The 21,042-nt window shown below is 44.4% G+C and overlaps 1 protein-coding gene across 1 annotated transcript in view; it reads left to right on the top strand.

Annotated features, from left to right (window-relative positions):
* Window positions 1-21,042, top strand: part of LOC120843585 — an 80,489-nt gene that overhangs the window by 47,338 nt on the left and 12,109 nt on the right. The window contains exon 3 of the mRNA XM_040214990.1: window positions 14,050-14,135. Coding sequence (XP_040070924.1) covers window positions 14,050-14,135 — 86 coding nt within the window. The remainder of the gene's footprint in view (window positions 1-14,049; window positions 14,136-21,042) is intronic.

Genomic DNA, 21,042 nt, shown 5'->3' on the forward strand with positions numbered 1-21,042 from the left:
TACCAGTGAACTACAACTGAAATTTGATCACCTGGAGCCTTACATGTATTTTGTTTGCCAAACGTCCGCTTCTTGTTACTTCATTGGGCGAAAAGCAAGTCGCATCCTCGCAGGAGTATCAAAGTTGAGCCCAGCGTTGACGAATGAACTTTTAGGGAAACGCAATAAATTCAACCTCACTGCTGCACCAAAGTTACTGTGATGTCTTTCTCGTGTCATCATATATCTCCCGCTTAAATTTTATGGTGATAGAAGATTAAGTTTTCGCAAACGCTGTGATTGGCTAGCTACGACGGAGGCTCTAACAAGCGTCCCCTACTCCTCGCTAAGCCTTTTTGGACGAGCTTTTACTGACGCCCAAGATCTGTGCCTGAACGGTGTGTCTGAAATCATATCAGCATATTTAGGCAGAAAGAAAGCAGACATAACCAATATTAAGGCCATTAGCAACTGTCAAATGCACTTTGAATAATGTCATCGTTTGGCGCACTGCATGCCCGCCCGGCGTACTTCTGGCGAACGGTGCGACATTTTTCACACAAGTGCTCGACTTTTGCTTTCTTAAAACGGTTGTATGTGCGAATGTGCCTATACGATTGCAGGATAACATTATGCGCAAACGCGATGTTGAATATTAGTAAAATGCAAGTGGGTGGCGACTTCGCTTCGTGCAGTGGTGCGGGTCAGTACAGGTAAGAGATAAGAAGTGTGCTATAATTGAGCTTTTCAATGGCGCCTCCGAGTTTTACCTCGCCTACTAAGGTGTATTAAGAGAACGGTAATTGCAAAAAGTAATATTTCGTCTATGGACGCACAAAACAAACTTCCTGATCAACAACACTAATGTAAAGGCGCGAGCTAGATGGATGCATACTTATTGGTTGCTACAGCTTGTTGATTCGTACACAAGCAAGATCCCCGAGCTTAGCAGCGTCGACATTCCCAGCACTGGCTCGTCCACATACCTCGAAACGCTAACAGAAAGGCTCAAGTACAAAAATACAACAAGCATTTGTTACTGGTCATTTAGGCCAGTTTAGAGACCACAAATGACGCTCTCGGGACCAGAAAACATGAGATAACAGCCGTTAATAGTCCACGCTCTGTGTGTAATCTCTTGTCCACGTGTCGATCGAAACCGAAACCAGGCCACTCTCCTCCCTGGCCAACTACTTTCCAGACTGCAACGCGCGCCGTGTTGCATGCAGGGCTTTATGGAAGCACTCTATTAAACTATGTGAATACGTTAAAAGGGCGGAGCTACTGTAGGTGTAAACCATGTGAATATGTTAAAAGATCAGTGTGACTTTTTGAGCGAAAGTGAATGGACAAGATGAGGTCAATATGGCGCATGCCATTTCTAGTGCTTGTGACTTGGGAACCGGGACTCGTAGCCGGTTAGGCCTGCGACCAGGCGTGTTTGAGAGCCCTGCTTTAGAGGTTATACACATGTTGTTGTTGGAGATTTCTATTACATGTACAATGGGGTTCGGATGAAAAGCAAACAGTGACGGAACGTCAAGCGCACCACCAGCACAGCTTGGAAAATTGGGTTGTGCTGAGCAAGGTTCAAAGACTTTAGAGTAGGACGCACACGCCCTCAGCGCCCTAGTCTTCACCCCGGAGTTTCGTCAGTTTCAAGATGCCTCCAGGAATCGCAGCATTTGCCGTCGGGCACACGCTCCACTTTTCGAATTTCATTTGAACCCGATAGTACGACATTTCAATGCGCCACACGCTGTGGTTCCGGTGAGCCTCATGTTCAGGACGCTTCGAACTAAGGGAGGGCCTAGGTTGGCGCATCAACGGTAAGTGAGGAAACGCGCTTTAAATATAATTTTAGAGGTTACGAGGTGGAATGTGGGGCTGATCATTGCTTTGCCGAGCTTAGTTGTGTAGTCATGAAAAAAGAAATAAGAAGGTGGCCCTCTGGCTTAAGTCTTGGTTGGGGGAAAAGGGCGTCGTGTCTGGAGATGCCGGAGACACGACTCCTCACACTGCGGAGAAGCCCTAGTAGATATCCGCGTTGTATAAAAGAGATAGCCAATGTCATCGCAGAAAACCTTGTAGAAGCAGAGAAATCGTTAGAAAGGATTGAAGTGCATTTGGGATATGTGTTCTTTCGAATAGCCGAAAAAGAAGTTGTGGTTCTCGGTAGGTTTATAGCAGACTTTTGTCCGCTACTTTAAAAATGTATAGGATTACAATAAGAAATGACTTTCGCTGAAAAGTAACAGATTATTTTATTCGCTACGTTACAGAATACTTTCACGTTAATTTCCCCGTACACTTACCAAAAAAATAATAGAAGCTTTCAGCCTTTCCACTCTGGTGAAGAAGGAAGAGCAGCAGAGCTGTACCATGTGCCGCCATTTATTAGCGACGGCGGCAACCAGACAACCGCCAAACCAGTTGTCTGGTTGCTGCCGTCCCTCATAGATGGCTGTAGCTGTCCAGAGGGTTGTGTCCAGATTTATTTGTTCACGGACATAAAACTGGGGAAACTAGCCCTTAACAGCTCCGCTGTAAAGCAATATGTATGTTTTCAAAAATTTGTGCAACACTACTTTTCATTTTTCAAATTCCCGTATTATTGTAGTCCTTGTAAAAATTAAATATTGAGTTTAATAGGAAAAATGTAAGTGTACTCCGTTCGCTTGTAAGCTGACGAGGCACCCAAAGCTGCAACCACACCCGCCATCCCGCTAACTTACGGCGACCGGAAATGACCCCTGCATTTCTGCAGAAAAAGCTAGCTGTGCCCATGCTCAGTAGCAGCTTCGACCTACGCTAGGAGATTTGGTGGTTGGGAACGGATGTTCAAAAGTCCCCTTTAGAACAGTCCTTTCAAAAGATATATATATTAAAAAAAAAACCATACACGAAGCTTTTTTTCGGCCAAGGAAAAGAAAAACGCGGTGGAAGCCGATGAAAAAATGCAGAGCCCACTCGGCGCTGTCCTCTGAATCTTTTTTTCTCGCATATTTGTACACGCATTGCACGTAGTTCTGTGACCCTAGTAGCCGGTCATCCAAAAAAAAATCTTTTTTATTTAAGGTTATTCTCCTCTTCACGAGGTTGTCTATTTTTATGAACTTCCTACCAATATGCTGCTGAATTATCTGCTCATACTGCCTCAGTTTTTGTATCATGTTCTTATTTTTAAGAAGTGACGCGTAACTACTGTAATCCCTTACCAATATTTGTACAAAATAACATTACAAATTACTGCCGCAAAAATAACGTGGAAATCACAAAATTACTTAAAAAAATGAGTAATTACTTCACAAGTCTGGTTTGTAGTGTACGGAAGTGCCAAACTTCTGGCCGTCAGTATTGATATTTAGGTCTAGAAATTTCTCAAAGGACTTCAAGATACGTGAGGTAAACTGAAAGGAGGTGTGAGTGTAGCAAAGCAGATTGGTCATGCGGTCAACTACTGAAAATTGGTCAAATAAACAAAATATATATATTTTCACTGTAGGAATTAGAGGATTATGGGTCAGGGCGAGGAAAGATGTTAATGAAACAGAATCTCGATCATCTGAATGTAACGGGGCAAAAGAGCTGGTCAGTATTAAGCATGACAAAAACCCTCGAGACTGCTGGTAAAAACGACACACGCACTAAAATGTCCTTAAAATAGACCTTCAGTGTATGTGCCGTTTTTATCCGCAGTTTCGGGGGGTTTTGCTATGCTTAATACTCTCGACATAGCCGACGAAAAGATTACCAAAGGAGGACCCAGTCATGGTGCTATACCTTTTTAGTGACAAAAAATGAGTTGTCGAATAGGAAAGCGTTTAGCGCAAGAGCGAGTCCTGCGAGGCGAGGTACAACGTGAGACGCACTGGGGGCTCTGAATGGGATACTGGTCAAGGAATTGGTAAAGAGCTGGTAACACCTTGCTACAAGTGATTACCATGTGGAGAAACGTAATGGTCGCTGTGGAGAGGATTGTGTTTCTTCTGTCGTTAACCTACCTGGGTAGCTATTGTACTAAAGGTTCAGGGATCAAATAGACAAAGGCAAAAACGAAATAAATTTGGCAAGATATGGCAAACATAATGAAACAGCCAGGGGACCCTGCGTTATAAATTTTTGGAAGGAAGTCGACTGAAACAATGCAAGGTTGTATCTATATAGATTATGCAAGTCCCACCAGCGGGGACAAAGTTAAGTTTTAACCGAGTTTTTTTTTTTTTTTGATAGGGGTTGGAAAAAATGGGTTCACAAAAGTCAGGGACAGATATATAGCAGAACCCTATCCGTGTAAAGATTCTGACTCCAGAACAGTAGGGCTCTGTCCTTGTCGGCTTGTCTGATTACAAGGTCGGTGCGGTTTTAATGAATTCGAGAGCAATCAACTTTTGGGGGGGCTGTGTTGCAGTATTTAAACATTAGATTCTACATGCCTTGCCCCTACCTAGCATGATAACGCCAAACACCTGTAACCCTCATGCTTGGTTGAGTCCATGGCCATCCAGAGCAAGGGCCATGGTAAACTGTGCCTAGCTCGGCTGTAGCAATTGCTACGTATCCCGACGATCGTTTCGTCGGCATGCCACACACAGAGTAACCATCAAGTTAGAGAAAGTACGAGTAGCATAGAGGGGACGCGGCCGGGCATTACTGTGTTTGCCAACAATTTTCATAGCGGCGAAGGACAGCACTTTTCTACCGTTGGTTACTTTCGCTCTCGCCTTTCCATCGGCTTTGCCCGTTTGTCATGAACATGCCCTTTGCGTTTCGTTTCATCATGCCGTTGCCACGCCTCGAGAAAACCTTCGGGGGTCCCTGCCGAGTACGGGTGACAGTGTTGCACTGGGAGCCCGGCCGGCGTTTCACGACGGTGAAGCCGCCACCGGGTCATCGCTTCGTAGCGTCCGTAACACGGTAACCCTCGCAAGGAGCGAAAGCATGCAAGCGAGCCGGTTACGAAACTCACAATCTAAACCTTCATACAAGGACAGTCGTCTAGTTCATTATTTTATTTCTCATTGTCTCGTTTTTTAGATTATGACAGTAACATTGCGTTATTTACCACTACTTCACAAAATCGTAACACTTTTATCTAGAGCCGCTCGTTAAATTTTTAAACGCGCAATAGAGCCTTTTTTTTTTTTTTTGGCCAACGCGATAGTTTTATTGGGTCATAACTTCGTTGGCGGCATAGCAAAACTTTCTGCCAAAAGTGCAATCACACCAACGCCGAAAAATTCCGCACTTACTGGCTGACCGTCATCATCGCAAACTCGGCACGTTTTTACAATTTTACATAAAAAAACGAGGCGCCTTTGCTGAAAATATGGTGCATGTCAGCGCATGTCCTGGCATTTAGTGGAATTCTACTCCTTGGTAACAACATCCGCGCGGTGTGAAGTCAACCACCAGCACGGAGCAAGGTTTATCCTTCCCTAGCGTGACGTCACGTGCAAGGCATGATTTCAACGAGTTAATTGGCAAGAATGTTGCTGCAAACTTTGATGGAATTATCAGTTTCTCAGTGTTTGGTGCGAAGCGGGGTCCGGGAACTCGTTTTTGGGTTGACGGTGTCAAAAGTTGTGCAGAAAAAAAGGGACGGCTGCAGGGTGGGGTAGGCATCTAGGAGCTAGTGGCCGAAGAATTGTTCGCTCTCTGCATGTAGGAAGAATCGTTCTGGTTGGAAGTGAATGGACGAAAGACATGACTTTCGATAGGATGAATTGTTTGTTTAGGGCAATGAGCGGTAAATTGTCTGGCACAGTGAAAACTGGATGGAGCTAAACAATAATTTGATTTACCTAAAAAAAATTTTTTTAAAAAATCTATTTTTTAGGCGAAATTGTTGGAATAAAAGTATAACCTGATTTTATCAATTTTATCGATAATTATGTGTGAGCATAAAAAGTGATTGAGCGAAAAGTATAGTTGAGCGCAGTAATCATTGCAGCACCCAAAATGTAAAAAAAAAAAAAAAAAAATCGTAAGGGTGCCTTTATTACTTGAAGCGTGGCATTTCCCAGCATCTCACTGTGACCCTTGAGGAGGGCTTCAGCAATGAAACGATTCGGAGAGTGAAAACGGAAGTTCCTAGGGATTTCACGGTTACGCTGGCACCGTTTAATAAAAGAAAAGGGTGACTGGTTGCCGTGATGAGCTTGAGAGTGGTCGTAAAGGCTTCAAGAGCTAGGGATCGGGCAAGTTATATATATAAAAAAAGGTGGTGGGTTATTCAAGAGTGTAGCGTTACTGAACACGAAAGACGCAAGACGAAGGAAATTGACGCTTGAGTTTATGTCAAGGCAATGTAGTGGGTTCAAAGGATGGCTTTATCCGAAGAGACGAGAGGACAAATAAACATATCGCTTCTATAAGAGAAGGAACGAGACAACGTATCGAGCTCAAGCTCTTTGCATACAGAAAGTAATTTTAATTCCTCGCATTGTAAATATTATTTTCTATGCGAACGGATCCGCATGACAGTTCTTGAGTATAACCACCAAAATTAACTCACCAAATCGGTCAAATTGGTAGGTGGACATTTTGAACATAATAGTGAGGTGGGTAGAAATGTCTTCAATAAAAAACTGAATAACAGTGTTGCCAACTTGCTCATCGATGTTCTCGAAACGTGGCCTAATGCTATATATATATATATATATATATATATATATATATATATATATATATATATATATTAAGTACTTTTGGGATAACTATATTTTACTAAAAATCTGCGAAAGGCATGCTAAAATCATCGTCACACAATAAGCTTAAATCTGCAAAGCTTGGAGTAAGTTCAAATTGAAATAGAATTCTAAGTCGTTTCTCAAGATCAACCAAGTGATAAGCAGTCGTCTTTCAAGCTCAACGCAAGAAAATTGCGAGGCGGTATAGTTAAAAGAAAACAGAGGAAGTTAGAAAGCATAAAAGAGCCGACACGTAAATCGGCAGGGCGAGCAGACTTGTACAGTTCTGCTCAGCGAGCAAGCCAAATTAAACGTCTCTATATATACTTCGCCTAGTGCAGGTGGTGAAGTGAAGGCGATTGGTTGGTCCGGCAGAGTGTTTAGCCACACTTTTGCAAGCTTTAGATGTAACATTTAGCTAGTATAGTATAACTGAGAGGCTGCGTCTCTAATGCGCGTCACGAAGTGTTACGCCGGTGTGATGTGTAACATCATAATGGCAGGGGGTAGGTTGAACCCAGCACCTCTTGGTTCTGAAGTGGGAGTTTAAAGGCTCGTTCACACCGTTGCGTCGACTCCGTTGCGCTGCGTTGCATCGTGCAGCACAGCGCATCCCTATTCGCTCGTCGGAAGTGCTGCCATAGCAACAGCTCGACACCAGCAGTGTTCACGCAGTCAAACGCCACTGGGTGAACGAGCCTTTAGCCCCACGTACTCCGAGGAGCGGTACTCTCTGATACACTCGAACAAAACTCCGCCACAGATCCCCCTTCTAGCTCTGCTCGGGGACAGCTGAGCTAGCGGGAAAAGAGGCGCCTTCGTCAGGCCTTCAGTCTTGTAGAGTTTCTCCCTCCCACCGCGGCTCGGTGGAATGCCACTGTCCAGCCCGGCCGTGATCAAACATACCACCAGTTAGTGACACAAGTTAACAGAGCGCCATACGAACACCACTATGTGCGAGCCAGGGCATTTAATCACTACGTGGTCAAACGGCGAAAGGCAGTAACAATCATAAATTAATGGCTTATAGAAAAGATTGATGTTAACGTGGCACAGGGTGCGCGACGGGCACCACTTGATTGCTGGGCCTGTTGGAATAACGATGTATTTTTTCTGTGTCCAGCCTGTCATCTTAAAAGCCTTGTTGGTGAACAGTATCAGACTTGTACGCGTTACTGGAAAAAAGTAACCGATTACAATTACAATTACTTCACTGGAAAAAGGAACCGATTACAATCTACATTTTCCACATACTGACAGCACCAGGCGGTGGCTGCACGAACTAAAAGTTTAGGAAGTGACCCACCTGCGCTACCAATCGATAATGGGAGCTGCGCTACCAGTTTCTTCGCTCTCTGAGCTGCGGCGCGTGACCAACGCGACTTTAAAGAGGGGAATGAAGAACACGACCCAAACGTCGTGTTTTTCTTTTTGTCCACTTTCTTTTTTTGTGTAACACAATTATATATATGCTGAAATTACGTGTTCTACTCGCTGATCAACAGCCTCCTTCCGAATTTCCTCGATTTTTCGTACCGACTTCCGCCGCTTGGCATCGGGCGCTCGCGCGTGCGCAGAACGCTTCTAGGAAAAGGTCCATTACAATTACACCCTCAAAAATTAATTGAAAAATTGCTCTAAAGTAATCGATAACTTCCTACGTTACTTTTCATTCAACTTTTTTTTATTACGGTAGCATAATCCTTGGGTTCTCGCCTTAGTTGTTCCGAAAAAACGAAAAAGAAGAAAAGCAAGCCTGGAGTGTTTTTCTTAGCGCTGAGCGAGTGACGCCAACACACCAAATCTCGCTTGTAAAAAAAAAAATAAAAACAGCGCTGTTTGAATACATTGCTCGCAAGAAGCTGAAAAAGGTCATTTTTCATACCTGGACGTAGTCTCCGGTGTACAAAAAAAAGATTGTACTTAGGAAACGAAGCACTGTGAAGTTGCCTACAAATCCTCGAGGTCCCGTAATTAGTGGCTTCGAAAACAATAAAATTGACCGTTACCCAGAGCGGAGTGACTCCAAACACCCCCCCCCCCCCAAAAAAAAAGAAAAAAAGAAAAAGAAATAAATAAAATGCAGAAAATTTGTAATGGCTAGTTCCGTAATCAATTACAGCAAAACAAGTAATTCAAATACAAGGATCGTTACCCTTTAAAGGGAGTAATTAAAGCGTTACAAAATTAAAGCAAAATGTAATCAATTACAAGTAATTCATTACTTGTAAGGCGTTACGTTCAAGTCTGAACAGTATTAATCACCGACCCTCACAGACGTCAGCTTGACGTGCGCCTCTGTAGCAGACTCCGCGAATTGCAGAGGAAAAGTGGCTGGGAGTAATGAGGATGCGGCAGGAGTTTCTGGCGCAGTGTTAGCTTGCATCGGAGAGGCTGTGTTTCTAGCACACGCTCGTGGCCTTTCGTCAGAGTTTGGTAGGGCGCGAGCTAAATGCTAACGGATTTCGTCGAGAATGAGCGTAGCGACAGCAGCAGTTTTTGCGTAATTTTTGCTACAATTTTTTAATAAAATATTAGAGTTGGTTAAGCCTCTTGTACCGTCCATATTTGTGCGACAAGGGCGAAAAAGAAATTTCTGGTCTAGTGAAGAAGTCTTGGGGCTCAACAAAAAGTGATTTAAAATACTTTGTAAGAAGATCTTCAGAAGACCATAAAATGCTGAAAGAAATAAGCAACGGACACTGTAAACATCACATACTGATTTTTTTTCTCAGCTGGACGAAGAACTGAAGCGAAATCCCAAGTGTACTGAAACTATCAAATCGAGCAGAAAAAAATGATGTGCCTATCCAAGATTTTATTGTAAATGATTAATTGTAAGAAAGGAAAAATGTTTAACCGATACATCGAATCTTTATTTTCTAATGAGTTACTAGCGCTGTATTACTTATTGGATAATTGAGTAGCGGAGTGCACAATATTGATATTGTTTTTGATGGTATCGTTTGACTTTTACGTGTAATGAACATATATACTCCATTCGCTCGCAAGGTGGCAGTACGTTGGAGGCTACGTATTCGTTAGGCCAGTCACACGACCGTCGTTTACCACGTGACCACGTTACCGCCCATATCCAGTCAGAGAGAGCGTATTGTCAGCTGATGAAACGGAGGTGTCTGCATGGACCGGTGAGCGCGTGGCTCCCATCGCACTGTGCTATAGCTCATGAACGGATTATAGAAGGCTCTGATAGAATATCTTCAAGTGCCCTATGCACGTGCCGAGGCATGATAGTACGGTTCCTACATGTTTAGGGTGTCTGAAATGACCGGGCTAAATCCAAAATGAGCCGTAAAAATCGGCGCCTGAACGTATCAGTCTCCCCTTTTCGTCAAAGGTCCATTTCACAGGTGGGTTTTATCTTGTAAAATTCTGTAAGAAATAGAAAAAAAAAACACTTCCCAAGGTCAACGGCAGATGGCGCCGCAGATGACCGAGTCGAGTTGTGGGGCGCGTTTCGCACACGTATCGATAGTGGGAGCTACCTGCCTGTTCATGCTTGCTTTACAAAATATATCAAAGCTGGCCACGTCGACTGGGGTTTATTAAAACATACCATGTTAAGATGCAAACAATTAGCGTTGGGAACTGCGGTTATCCTTGTTACTTTTTTTCGAAATGTGCAGGTGCAGATGTAGCGTGGCTTGAACGCTTTTTTACCAGGAACAGATTTTTTTTCTTCATTTCAAACTCTAATCATCGGATGCAAATTATGCTTATCTGGCGTGCCCTGTGAGGATATCAAATTATTTACAACCGGTGTCGAAGTGGTCTTACAGATCTGTGATCATTCTAAATTTGCCTCTGTCGTCCGTCATGCCGTGGATTAGAATGACCTCTTGATTTCATTCTCGTAGATGCATTTCAAGTAGGGCTGCGAAATTGAACGATTAACCTATCGATTGATCGACTACTGATATAATCTCGAAGGATTTATTTAACCGGTTAATCGGTAAAATTTTGACGAACATTGAGGCAAAAACTCGGCACTATCACCACGCAGACGTGAACGAGTACACCTGTATGAAGGGCAAACTTTGGGCTACATTTTAGCCTAAACTTAGCTGTAAGGGCGAGATTTGTAACTCCAGACAATTGCAGTAGGTTTCACGTGTCCCGTCCATTTCAACGCCGTTCGTGTGTCTGTCTAGCGCAGCAGAGGCTATTGTGAGCAATCAAGGAAGGTCGCTCTTGCCAAAGAATATCAACGAACCTCTTTTCCTCTGTCAGTGTGAGTGCCTTTGAGCGGTTCTTAACTAAACATGGAGGCTGATTCGAAATCAAGCTGGTATATTCCGCCGGTTGTCACAAATTCAACAAAAACAATTTTTTTTAATACCTTGTGTAAAAATGCACGAAGCCGGTAGATCGATTAATTAATCGATTAAAAGGTGGCGATTAATCTGGTTGAACGTTTTAATCGACGCCCGTCCCTAATTTGAAGGCGCAATAAAGCTTCAGGTGCCTGGACTTCAAATGTCATAGGTTCCTTTATTACGGTTTCCCGTGAGTGTATGCTGAAATTATTGTTTTTCACTAGCCTGATCACGTACACAGATAAAACGAGAAAAGTCGTTTGGGAATGGTGAAAACCAGAAAGTATGTTTTTAGTAAGTTTAAACTTAGAAACCTTAGTAGGGTACGCTAACGCTAGTTGGCTCATCTTAGTAAAACATAAAATAGAGCAAAAAAGACAAAGACAAAAAGTATACAGGACAGGCGCTAGCGCCTGTCCTGCATACTTCTTGTTTTTGTCTTTTTGTGCTATTTTATATGTTTTACTGAGAAAAGTTAAAATGAGAAAAAGTATGAGAGTGGTCAGAACCAGAAAGTTGGTTTTGAGAAAGTTTGAAAGGAGAAAGGTTAAAATGAGAAAAGTATCTTTGAGAGTGGTCAAAACCAGAAATTTTGTATTGAGAAAGTTTGAAAGGAGAAGGGTTAAAATGAGAAAAGTAGTTTTGAGAATGGTCAAAATCCGAAAGTATGTTTTGAGAACGGTTTAAGTGAGAAAGGGAGAAACGCGAAAGTTGTTTTGCGCTGGGTTAAAATGAGAAGGTGAAAACGAGGAGGTAGAAATGCGAACAGGTTCAAATGGGAACCACCCGCCTCCTCGGTTGTCTGCGTCGCCGTACGCCGCTGACCCTGATAAGTTTTCTGGCCCAATTTTTGTAATATTAATTACAAAATTGTTTTGTCATTTTACAATGTAAAATCCACCTGTGAATTACACCTTTGACGGAACGCTTAGATTGCTACGTGCAGGCGCCGAGTTTTATGACCTATTTTTGATCCAGCGTCGGAATTTCAGACGCCCTGTTTATTCTATTTAGTATTTCGCTTAAAACATGGTTTGTTCGACAAATCATGAAGATCACAATTGTGATTCCAGTTTTGAATTGCGGGAACAAGAAGCTATAGGGGGAGCATATCGAGAAACTCCAGTCTATACTTGAGTACGCGAGAGCAATATGGGACACCTAATAGGATGGTCTAACTGAAAAAAGAGAAAAGCCCTAAAATTAACAAGAGCATTTTTTAATAATTAATATAACTCCTACCTTGTATATTAGAGATGACTGTAATGCTGTCGCGGTAATTATTGAGATTACAAAAGAGTATTATAATTGATATGTTTTATCCAAATAAACTGTAAAAAGACAATTACTGATAAACATGACTTACTTGTGCAACCAACTTGCGTCTGGTGCCGGTGTGATTATTCTTCAAATGATATAGGCTATCATTCTAATGCAACCAATCTTTTTCGTATCCTTTTATCAAAACGTCCTTAGACTGGAGAATCTGTCTTGAAAAACTGGTCAATACTTTAAAAGTATATTTCTACGTGTTTGACATTAAGACTGAATAAGTTTTACGATAGTGTCCTGGAACCGCTGTGTACATAATTTGACTTGATAAATAATAAAGATATAAGTACCCTCATGGGTATAAAAAAATATCAAAAATATTTCTAATTAAACACTGCAAATAGAATACAAATAATTTAACAAATCACGAGTGTCGATGCTGGATGCCAGTGTGGGCCGAAGATTTTTCCAGTCTCCAAAAGTTAGTGGTAAAATTATTCGTTAAACTTGCTACTGGGACCAGGATTGTGCTGAACGTTATAACCCTTCTAAAAGCCATATAACGCCAGTGGCGAGGTCTAGTAGTGAGGTCACCCGGAAAGGAAGTTGTCTGCTTCTTGTGCAAAAGGTTGCTGACGTCAGAATGACGCCGAGCTCTGATTGGCCTTGATGGAAAGTATAGTGGGTAGACCTCAATGCTAAATGCCTTGAGGTCTACCCACTATTTTAGAGCGCAGCTCTTAGGGGCCCGTTCCCGGCTTGAGCGGCGTCGGCATCGCCGTCGGCGTCGCCGTTGGCGTCGCCGTCGCCGTCGGCGTAATCAAGGTCATCCCAAGGTCACGTGACCCCCAAGGTCACGTGACCCCTCCCAAGGTCATCTCAAGGTCACGTGACCCCACGTGACCCCCTGAAGGTCACGTGACCCCTCGAGGTCACGTGACCCCTTCCAAGGTCATCTCAAGGTCACGTGACCCCAAGATGACCCCACGTGACCCTTTGAAGGTCACGTGACCCCAACTCACGTGACCCCTCTGAGGTCACGTGACCCCCGAGGTCACGTGGTCTCCTCCCCAAGGTCACGTGACCCTTTCCAAGATCATCTCAAGGTCACGTGACCCCAAGGTGACCCCCAGGTCACGTGACCCCTCTGAGGTCACGTGGCCCCCCGAGGTCACGTGACCCCTCCAGGTCACGTGACCCCCAAGGTCACGTGGGGGTCACCTTGGGGGTCACGTGACCTTGAGGTGACCCCCAGGTCACGCCTCCCCGAGGTCACGTGACCCCCTCCCCGAAGTCACGTGACACCCCCCCCCCCCCCCCGAGGTCACGTGACCCCCCCCCCCCGGAGCATATTAAAGAATGAGGGGAGGAGGAGGAGGAGAAGGGGGAGGGGTCTACCCTCCCCTCAGTACCCTTCACTCCTCCTCCTCAAGAGCTGCGCTCCAATTCGGCGTTACAGGGATTCGTAAACGGCTTTCACTTTTTTTTCAATCAGCCAATAATAACTCGGCTTTCTGACATCATTGTAAGCTATGTCCATAAACTCGGAGAACTTGCGCTTCGAATACAGCGGCGTGAAAGTGACACAGTATAGATATGAACACTTGCTACGGCGTGAGTAGTGGTTCATTAAGTTGAAGTGTCATTTCACCATAAAAACACTAATTGCTTTGCTTATAATTAGAAAAAAGGTAGTTAAATTTCTATAAGCGGGTAATTAGAAGACGACTCTGTTATTCATTTTATACTCCGTCTTGTTTTTGAAACAGGTGGATACGTGTAAACCAAACTTTGGTTTTAAAAAAGTCCGGCAATCATCCTCAACCAAACGTGATGCAGTTTCAACGAAACCCAGGTAAGGTTTAACTTATGTGTACATTCATCCCATTAAGCTTTCATGTAGTCCAAGACCATACATTTATTAAGTTAAGCTCTAATTAGGAACATAGAGATCTGCTACACACATCTAGAGCAAGCGGAAATAGCTGTCATCACTAAAATTTTAAAACAAACTGTTTTACTAATAAAATATTTAATCGAATAATAATAAAGGTAATTAGGTTCGTATCAGAATCTAGATAGTATAGTCAAATACAGCTAACCAGAGGGATTCAAGGAGACGCCAGGCTCTTTAAATCGACGGCAAAATTCGGTTTCTTAACCTATGGCGCAACAACTTTGTGCAGCGTTTCCCACACATGATGCTTTTTTTTTTGCTTTTTTTGTAAAATTTGTAAAGAGCGAGCTTACCTGAGGAAAAAGTAAAGAAAGAAAAAGGCTTAGCTCCTATGAAAACGCAGCGAAGCCGCCGGTCTTCAGACAACACGGCGCCGTTTCGCACGGGAGACAAGAGATGGCGCAACGAACGCCGCCAACGAACAAGCATACGGCGCCGAGAGCCGGCGTCTTTAGCAGACAATCTTTTTGACTCAAAAGCGGCGCGCGTTTTGCAGGCGGCGACAGTCGCAGAAACAAAAACAGGCGCGGTAACTACAAGTTACTGTAGTTCCTTGTCTGCTAAAGACGCCGGCTCTCGGCGTCGTATGCTCGTTTCGTTGGCGGCAGTTGACGTCGCGACCGCTTGCGCCATCTCTTGTCTCCCGTGCGAAACAGTGCCCATTTGTTTGAAGACCGGTGGCTTCGTCGCGTTTCCATAGGAGCTAAGCCTTTTTGTTTCGGTACTTTTTCCTCAGGTAAGTTCACTCTTTGCAAATTTTACAAAAAAAAAAAAGCACCATTTGTGGGCAACGCTGCACAAAGTCGTAGGGCGATAGGTTAACAAACCGAATTTCGCAGTCGATTTAAAGAGCCTGGCGTCTTTCTAAATCACCACGTAGTCACTCACGATATAGGAAACGGAGTGCGTGTCGAGTCTGGAGCATGTCGTTATTGTTCCGCATCCAATAGAGTGCGACATTAGCCCATACAAACCCCGAAGCACAAATCACACGATGCAAGAAGACGGACCATATTGAGTCACGGCCCGCGTTTCTTAAGCTGTCAGTGATTAAAGTGTGTAAACACAAAGCGCCTACACGGTCCCAGTCTTCGAACATTGCACCTAACGCGATACCCTTCGGCACCAACATTGCCGTTAAAACCAGACAGATCTGTGTGTGATATATAGATTGTGTTTTTTTTTATTGGTAGCAACAACCTGCGTCGTCTGTTGTGTAGAGGAGTACCAATTAAAGCTTCTGAATAATAATTTGAATATCACCTCCCCCCCTCCCCCTCCCTCGGCACACACACACTCCATCCTCAGGTGCGCACACTATTTTATCTATATATTTTGCTTATTTTCCCTCCTGCGCCACCTGAATTATCTGAGGATAGCAAGTGGCACGGTGGTGAACTGGGTCAGTTGGTTGACATGATTAATGATGCGGAAAAGAGCTTGGAAAACCGGATGACGAAAAAGAACATACGCGACAGAACAATGCTGTACTAGCCACTGAAGAAAAATAGAGGAAACAGATAAAGAAAGCAAACTCAGTATCTTAAAAGATTGCACCGAGACACTCGTTGGTAATCTACATTCCTTAAGCGTTCACTACGTGACTAATTTTTTCGCGCAGGAATTCGGACATCTCTTTTCCTGACAGCGTCAGCAATTGTTCACTGATACATGATTGCCCATGACATGAAATATGTAAAGCCTTTATGATCTCTCTCGTCACGCTATCTCTGTATGCGCCGAGAATGGTGACCCTGCCAAAATCAGGCCGACACTCGCAATCGCTGCAATGAATTGGCAAAAGTCCTAACCCATGTCTCCGAGAGAATAGGTATACACTTTTAATCTGTCATTCAAACATCTTCCTGCTTGACCCCCATAGCATCTTCTACACAAGAAAGGGATCTCATACACAACGCACGAAACATAAGCGACAAAAGGTTTTCTATGTGCCCCTTGGTGCACTCCGCCTTCGCCCGCCTTCGCAGGCGAAAATTCTTCAGTTGCGGGTACAGCATTGTCCTCTCCCGTATGTTCTGTTTTGTCGTCTGCGTTATCTGAGGCGTTTTTCATACTGCCGGGTGAAACAAGGAGACGGTAGGCTCTTTAAATCGACCGGAAAATTCGGTTTCTTAACCTATCGCGCTACGACTTTGTGCAGCGTTGCCCACAGATGGTGCATTTTTTTTCGTAAAATTTGCAAAGAGCGAACTTACCTGAGGAAAAAGTAAAGAAAGAAAAAGGCTTAGCTCCTATGGAAACGCAGCGACGCCACCGGTCTGCAATCAACACGGCGCCGTTTTGCACGGTAGACAAGAGATGGCGCAACGAACGCCGCCAACGAACGAGCATACGGGCGCCGAGAGCCGGCCGAGGTATTCCTCAAAGGCTCTTTAAAAGCACACGATCTTTTCGACTCAAAAGCGGCGCGCGTTCCGCAGGCGGCGACAGTCGCAGAAACAAAAAAGACAGGCGCGGTAACAACTAGGAACTGCAGTTCCTTGTCTGCTAATTACGCCGGCTCTCGGCGTCGTCTGCTCGTTCGTTGGCGGCAGTTGGCGTCGCGACCGCTTGCGACATCTCTTGTCTACCGTGCAAAACGGCGCCGTGTTGATTGCAGACCGGTGGCGTCGCTGCGTTTCCATAGGAGCTAAGCCTTTTTCTTTCTTTACTTTTTCCTCAGGTAAGTCCGCTCTTTGCAAATTTTACGAAAAAAATGCACCATGTGTGGGCAACGCTGCACAAAGTCGTAGCGCGATAGGTTAAGAAACCGAATTTTCCGGTCGATTTAAAGAGCCTACCGTCTCCTTGTTTCACCCGGTATTAAGGAAATGGCGTTTATATATATATATATTGTTTTTTAAAGCTAGTGCGCAGTCAAAAAACAAAAGACACCCAACCAGTACACACAAAAAATCACATTGCACCGACGCACTTTTTGCGTTTAATTTGAGGAGCCGCGAAAAAAACACTCAAAGAAATCTGATGAACGCCATAATGCAGCTATGTCGGCATGCTTCATGGTCGCCGTCAGTTCCTATGCGGGTAGATATCAAGGGAAGGAATGAGATCAGAGAGCGCAGGGACGTCAGAGGGGCGGGCTCTGACTTAAATAATATAAACAAATAAGCCCCTTTAATATTTTTTTTGTTGTGCCCACAAAAAACCTTGCAATCTACTGTGTGGTGCACAAAATATATGTGGAATTTTTAGATATAAAATGAAAGGCCCTTACAAACCTCTGTAATGCGAAAATAGAGCTCAGCGGGCTATTTAGATTTTGCGATATTCCGTGCTAAACAATTTGAGAAAGAAATATATATATAAATATATATAGATCACTCTCCTCACATACTGATTCTGCACCCTCCACCTCTTCCATGTACTCTTCCTCCTCTGTCCCCTCCTCCTCCATATCTTCCCCGCCTCCTTTTCTGTACCCTCCCCTTCTGCTCCTCCGTACCCTCCCCTCCTGCTCCTCCGTACCTTATCCTCCTACTCCTCTGTACGCACCCCCCTCCTCCTGCGTATCCTCTTTAGACGGAAAGTTTAATCTTGAAATTGTATCCTCATAAGCTACTTAATAGATACACAAATTTTCGCGATTTCTAAAGCTCTAGTAATTGCAATAATCAATCAATGTACAAATGTTGATCATTTGCATCTGGCGACCAGGCAGCACTACCCAAGTTAGTCACACGGTGACTATAAATCACGTGATCATAATGCGCAGTTAAACACGCTCATTCTAGGCACCTCCATGCTCGACCAAGCTCTGCACGCAACGATCGCACCGTATACGCTACTCGGCTACCTTAATGCTACTCTCCCTTTCGCCCTGTGCCCTTTGGAGTTCCACCCTGCATGCACGTGGGAGGTCGTCCCGGAAAACAGCGATTTCGTCCTCGACGATTTCGTGGTCGTCGCTGCAGCTGGTGGCCGGCGAGTCAAAGTAAAAATGACGCTCCCAACATTCCTCGATAACAATTACTCTCATTGCTGCTGCGATCAGTGTGAATCACTTCGACGAAGAAAGGTGTGGTGTACCGTGCGCGTTTCGTCCGGGCCTGACTCGAGAGGCTTCCATTATCAGCATTCCAGATAACCAATCTTTCCGCCCCCCACGTCATCGAGCAAGAGATCGCGCGCCACTGACCGAGGGAGGTGTCTGGTTACCGTTGCTTTCTGGCCACGTAACGACTTGCAGATGCAAGTTCAGACTCGCTGGAAGACGGGACGGACCCATGCTAGAGAAACCGCGGGTTTTTAGGGGTATGGTGAAGGGGACTTAGTGGTAAGGAGAGGAAGGAGGGGCGACCGGGTGGAGCCCAGAGATCGACATTTTTGTTGAACTCACTCACTCACAGCTGCCTAAAATAAGAAGTTAAAACTGACTCACACTCACCCTCACGCCTGCACTCACCTTCAAGTTCTAGCTCGCGAACTCATGAACTCACCGAACTCATGAACTTAATGAACTTACAAACTCACGCCCCTCATCGAACTCACCCACTCACTCACCGACCTCGTTCATTCAGAGGTAGTTCTCGCCCTCACCGTAGTTGCGGCGCTGGCGTTCGTGATTCGCGGCTTTTATTCGTGACTTCAGCGACCTATAGGGGACGCTACTATACAAGCAAATCTCGCGGTCCAATACAGGTCATGTCCTGCCACGGCCAGCTCAACGCACAACGCTGGGGCATGAGCATGAGCAAGCATTCGACTCAAAATAGTTTCCCCGCTTTTAAAGCGCAGCTCTTAGGCGCCCGTGTCCGGGCTGAGCGGCATCGCCATCGGCGTCGGCGTAACCACGCGCGTTATATTATGGGACGTTTCTCCGCTAACTAAAGTTAGCGGGAAAATTTCTCCGCTAAACTTAGCGGGGAAATTTTTCCGCTAAATTTAGCGGGAAGATTTTCTGCAAAATTTAGCGAAGAAATATTTTCTCTAAATTTAGTGGGAAATTTTCCCACTTAAGGGTGCGCACACAAGAAATCTAAGGCACGTGCAACAGCTAATATCTATTACGGGGGAATAGGAAATAGGTAACAGTTAAATATCAGCCGCGGAACGCCTAAAGGGTTAAACCCTTGAGTTGAAAATGTCGATGCTGGTTGTACTGACCGAGTTATAAAAATGTTGGATCCGGTTCATTGGACTGGAAAGGTTGATTATTTTAACTGAGGAAGTCGGATTTACCCTCAATAGCACTCGTAGTACATATATATTAATAGCTCATGTGGGGGTTGAACAATAAATTCCTACCATGAGCGCATTTATACAGAAACATTAGGTGGCGCTCAAGCCATATCGAGCTTAAAGTCCCTTCATGTTTCAAAAGTAGCGCAAGGTTCGTCGATGCACAAGGCACGTGCAACGTACAGCCCTCGGGAAGATCATGGCGGCACAGCGCAGCACTCAGCTAGATATCAAACGCCATGAATTTCCCAGAAGTGGCGCGCGGCACGTGCGTCACGCATTTCTACAACAATCGAAGGCGCCACTTTTCCCAGGATAGAGGAGCTCTAATCGAGCTTAAAGCCCCTCTGTCCTGGGAAAAGTGGCGCCATTCATTGTTTTGTAAATGCTCAAGACAGATGCCGCGCGCCACTTCTGGTATGAACATGGCGTCTGAAATCTAGCTCAGTGCTGCTCTGTGCCACCATGATCTTCCCAAGGGCTGCACGAGCCTCTTGCATCAACGCACCTTGCGCTACTTTTAAAACAAAAGGTGGCTTTACTCGAGCTTAGGGTAGTACAACCACATCGTCGTAGAAGCCTGTTATACTCATAATAAACACTGCGGTCAATGTATCTATCATAAAAATACGAAAGAAACGGTTCTGCACGTTTTCGATTTTTGCTTGGCTTGAACTACCAATATCATTCCAAAAAACAGAACTAAATTTAAGCTTGCGACGTACTGATTAAAAATACAAATGGATATACAAGCTGGCGAAGGGAATTCACGCGCTATTCTCGAAATGACACATAACGTCCGATAGGCAGCATTTGTGGTGGGGGAAACAAATTCCTTGAAAGAAAATTATGAATCAATATATACGCCAAAATCTCTTCTGCATTCAACACTTCACTGAGGTAGGTTGAATGCCCCATAAAGGGAAATCAAACACTTTATACTGAACCCGAACCGGAATGATACCGTTATACCATGTGGCGGTTACCGTTTCATTGGAAAATGGTTCAGATAAACAAATAAATAAAACTTGAGCCGCGCCTGTTTTTGCCAGAGGCGGCGCGGCGTGGCGTACACTTTAAGTATTATTACACCCTTGAGGGTGTAAATTACTCGTCCTATAACACCCTTATTGGTGTAGCGAAACGCCATAAGAAAAGGGCGTTTCTCCTAACACCTCTAAAGGAAGGCGGTATTCCGAACACCCTTAAATTAAGGTATGATTTCACAGTACACCTTTTTATTAGGGTGTTATGACTGCAGTACGCCTTCTAAATTGGGTATACCACCACCAGAAAGGGTGGTAAAGAAGGCGCAAATACGAAAATTCATAAAATGGGGTGCAATAACCCAAAAGACTGGACGAAAATATGACTGCAAATTAGTCGAAACATGGCTGGATCACTTTTTATAGGTACTTCCAGGTTCTATTAAATGTTATATAGACGATCAGACGCAGGTCATCTAGCAGCCGTCATGTCTCTGCTCCTGCGGGCAAGTGCGTGCTATTACAAGCTTGCCAAAGGGCAAAGCTACGTCAACGCGCAGGCCAACAAGACTGAAAGAAATGGTTCTCTTTTATTCTCGCAATGTCACCACGACCAAGAC

This window comes from Ixodes scapularis, unplaced genomic scaffold (genome assembly GCF_016920785.2).
Source record: "Ixodes scapularis isolate PalLabHiFi unplaced genomic scaffold, ASM1692078v2 PGA_scaffold5__190_contigs__length_132052651, whole genome shotgun sequence".
NCBI classification, from domain to species: domain Eukaryota; kingdom Metazoa; phylum Arthropoda; class Arachnida; order Ixodida; family Ixodidae; genus Ixodes; species Ixodes scapularis.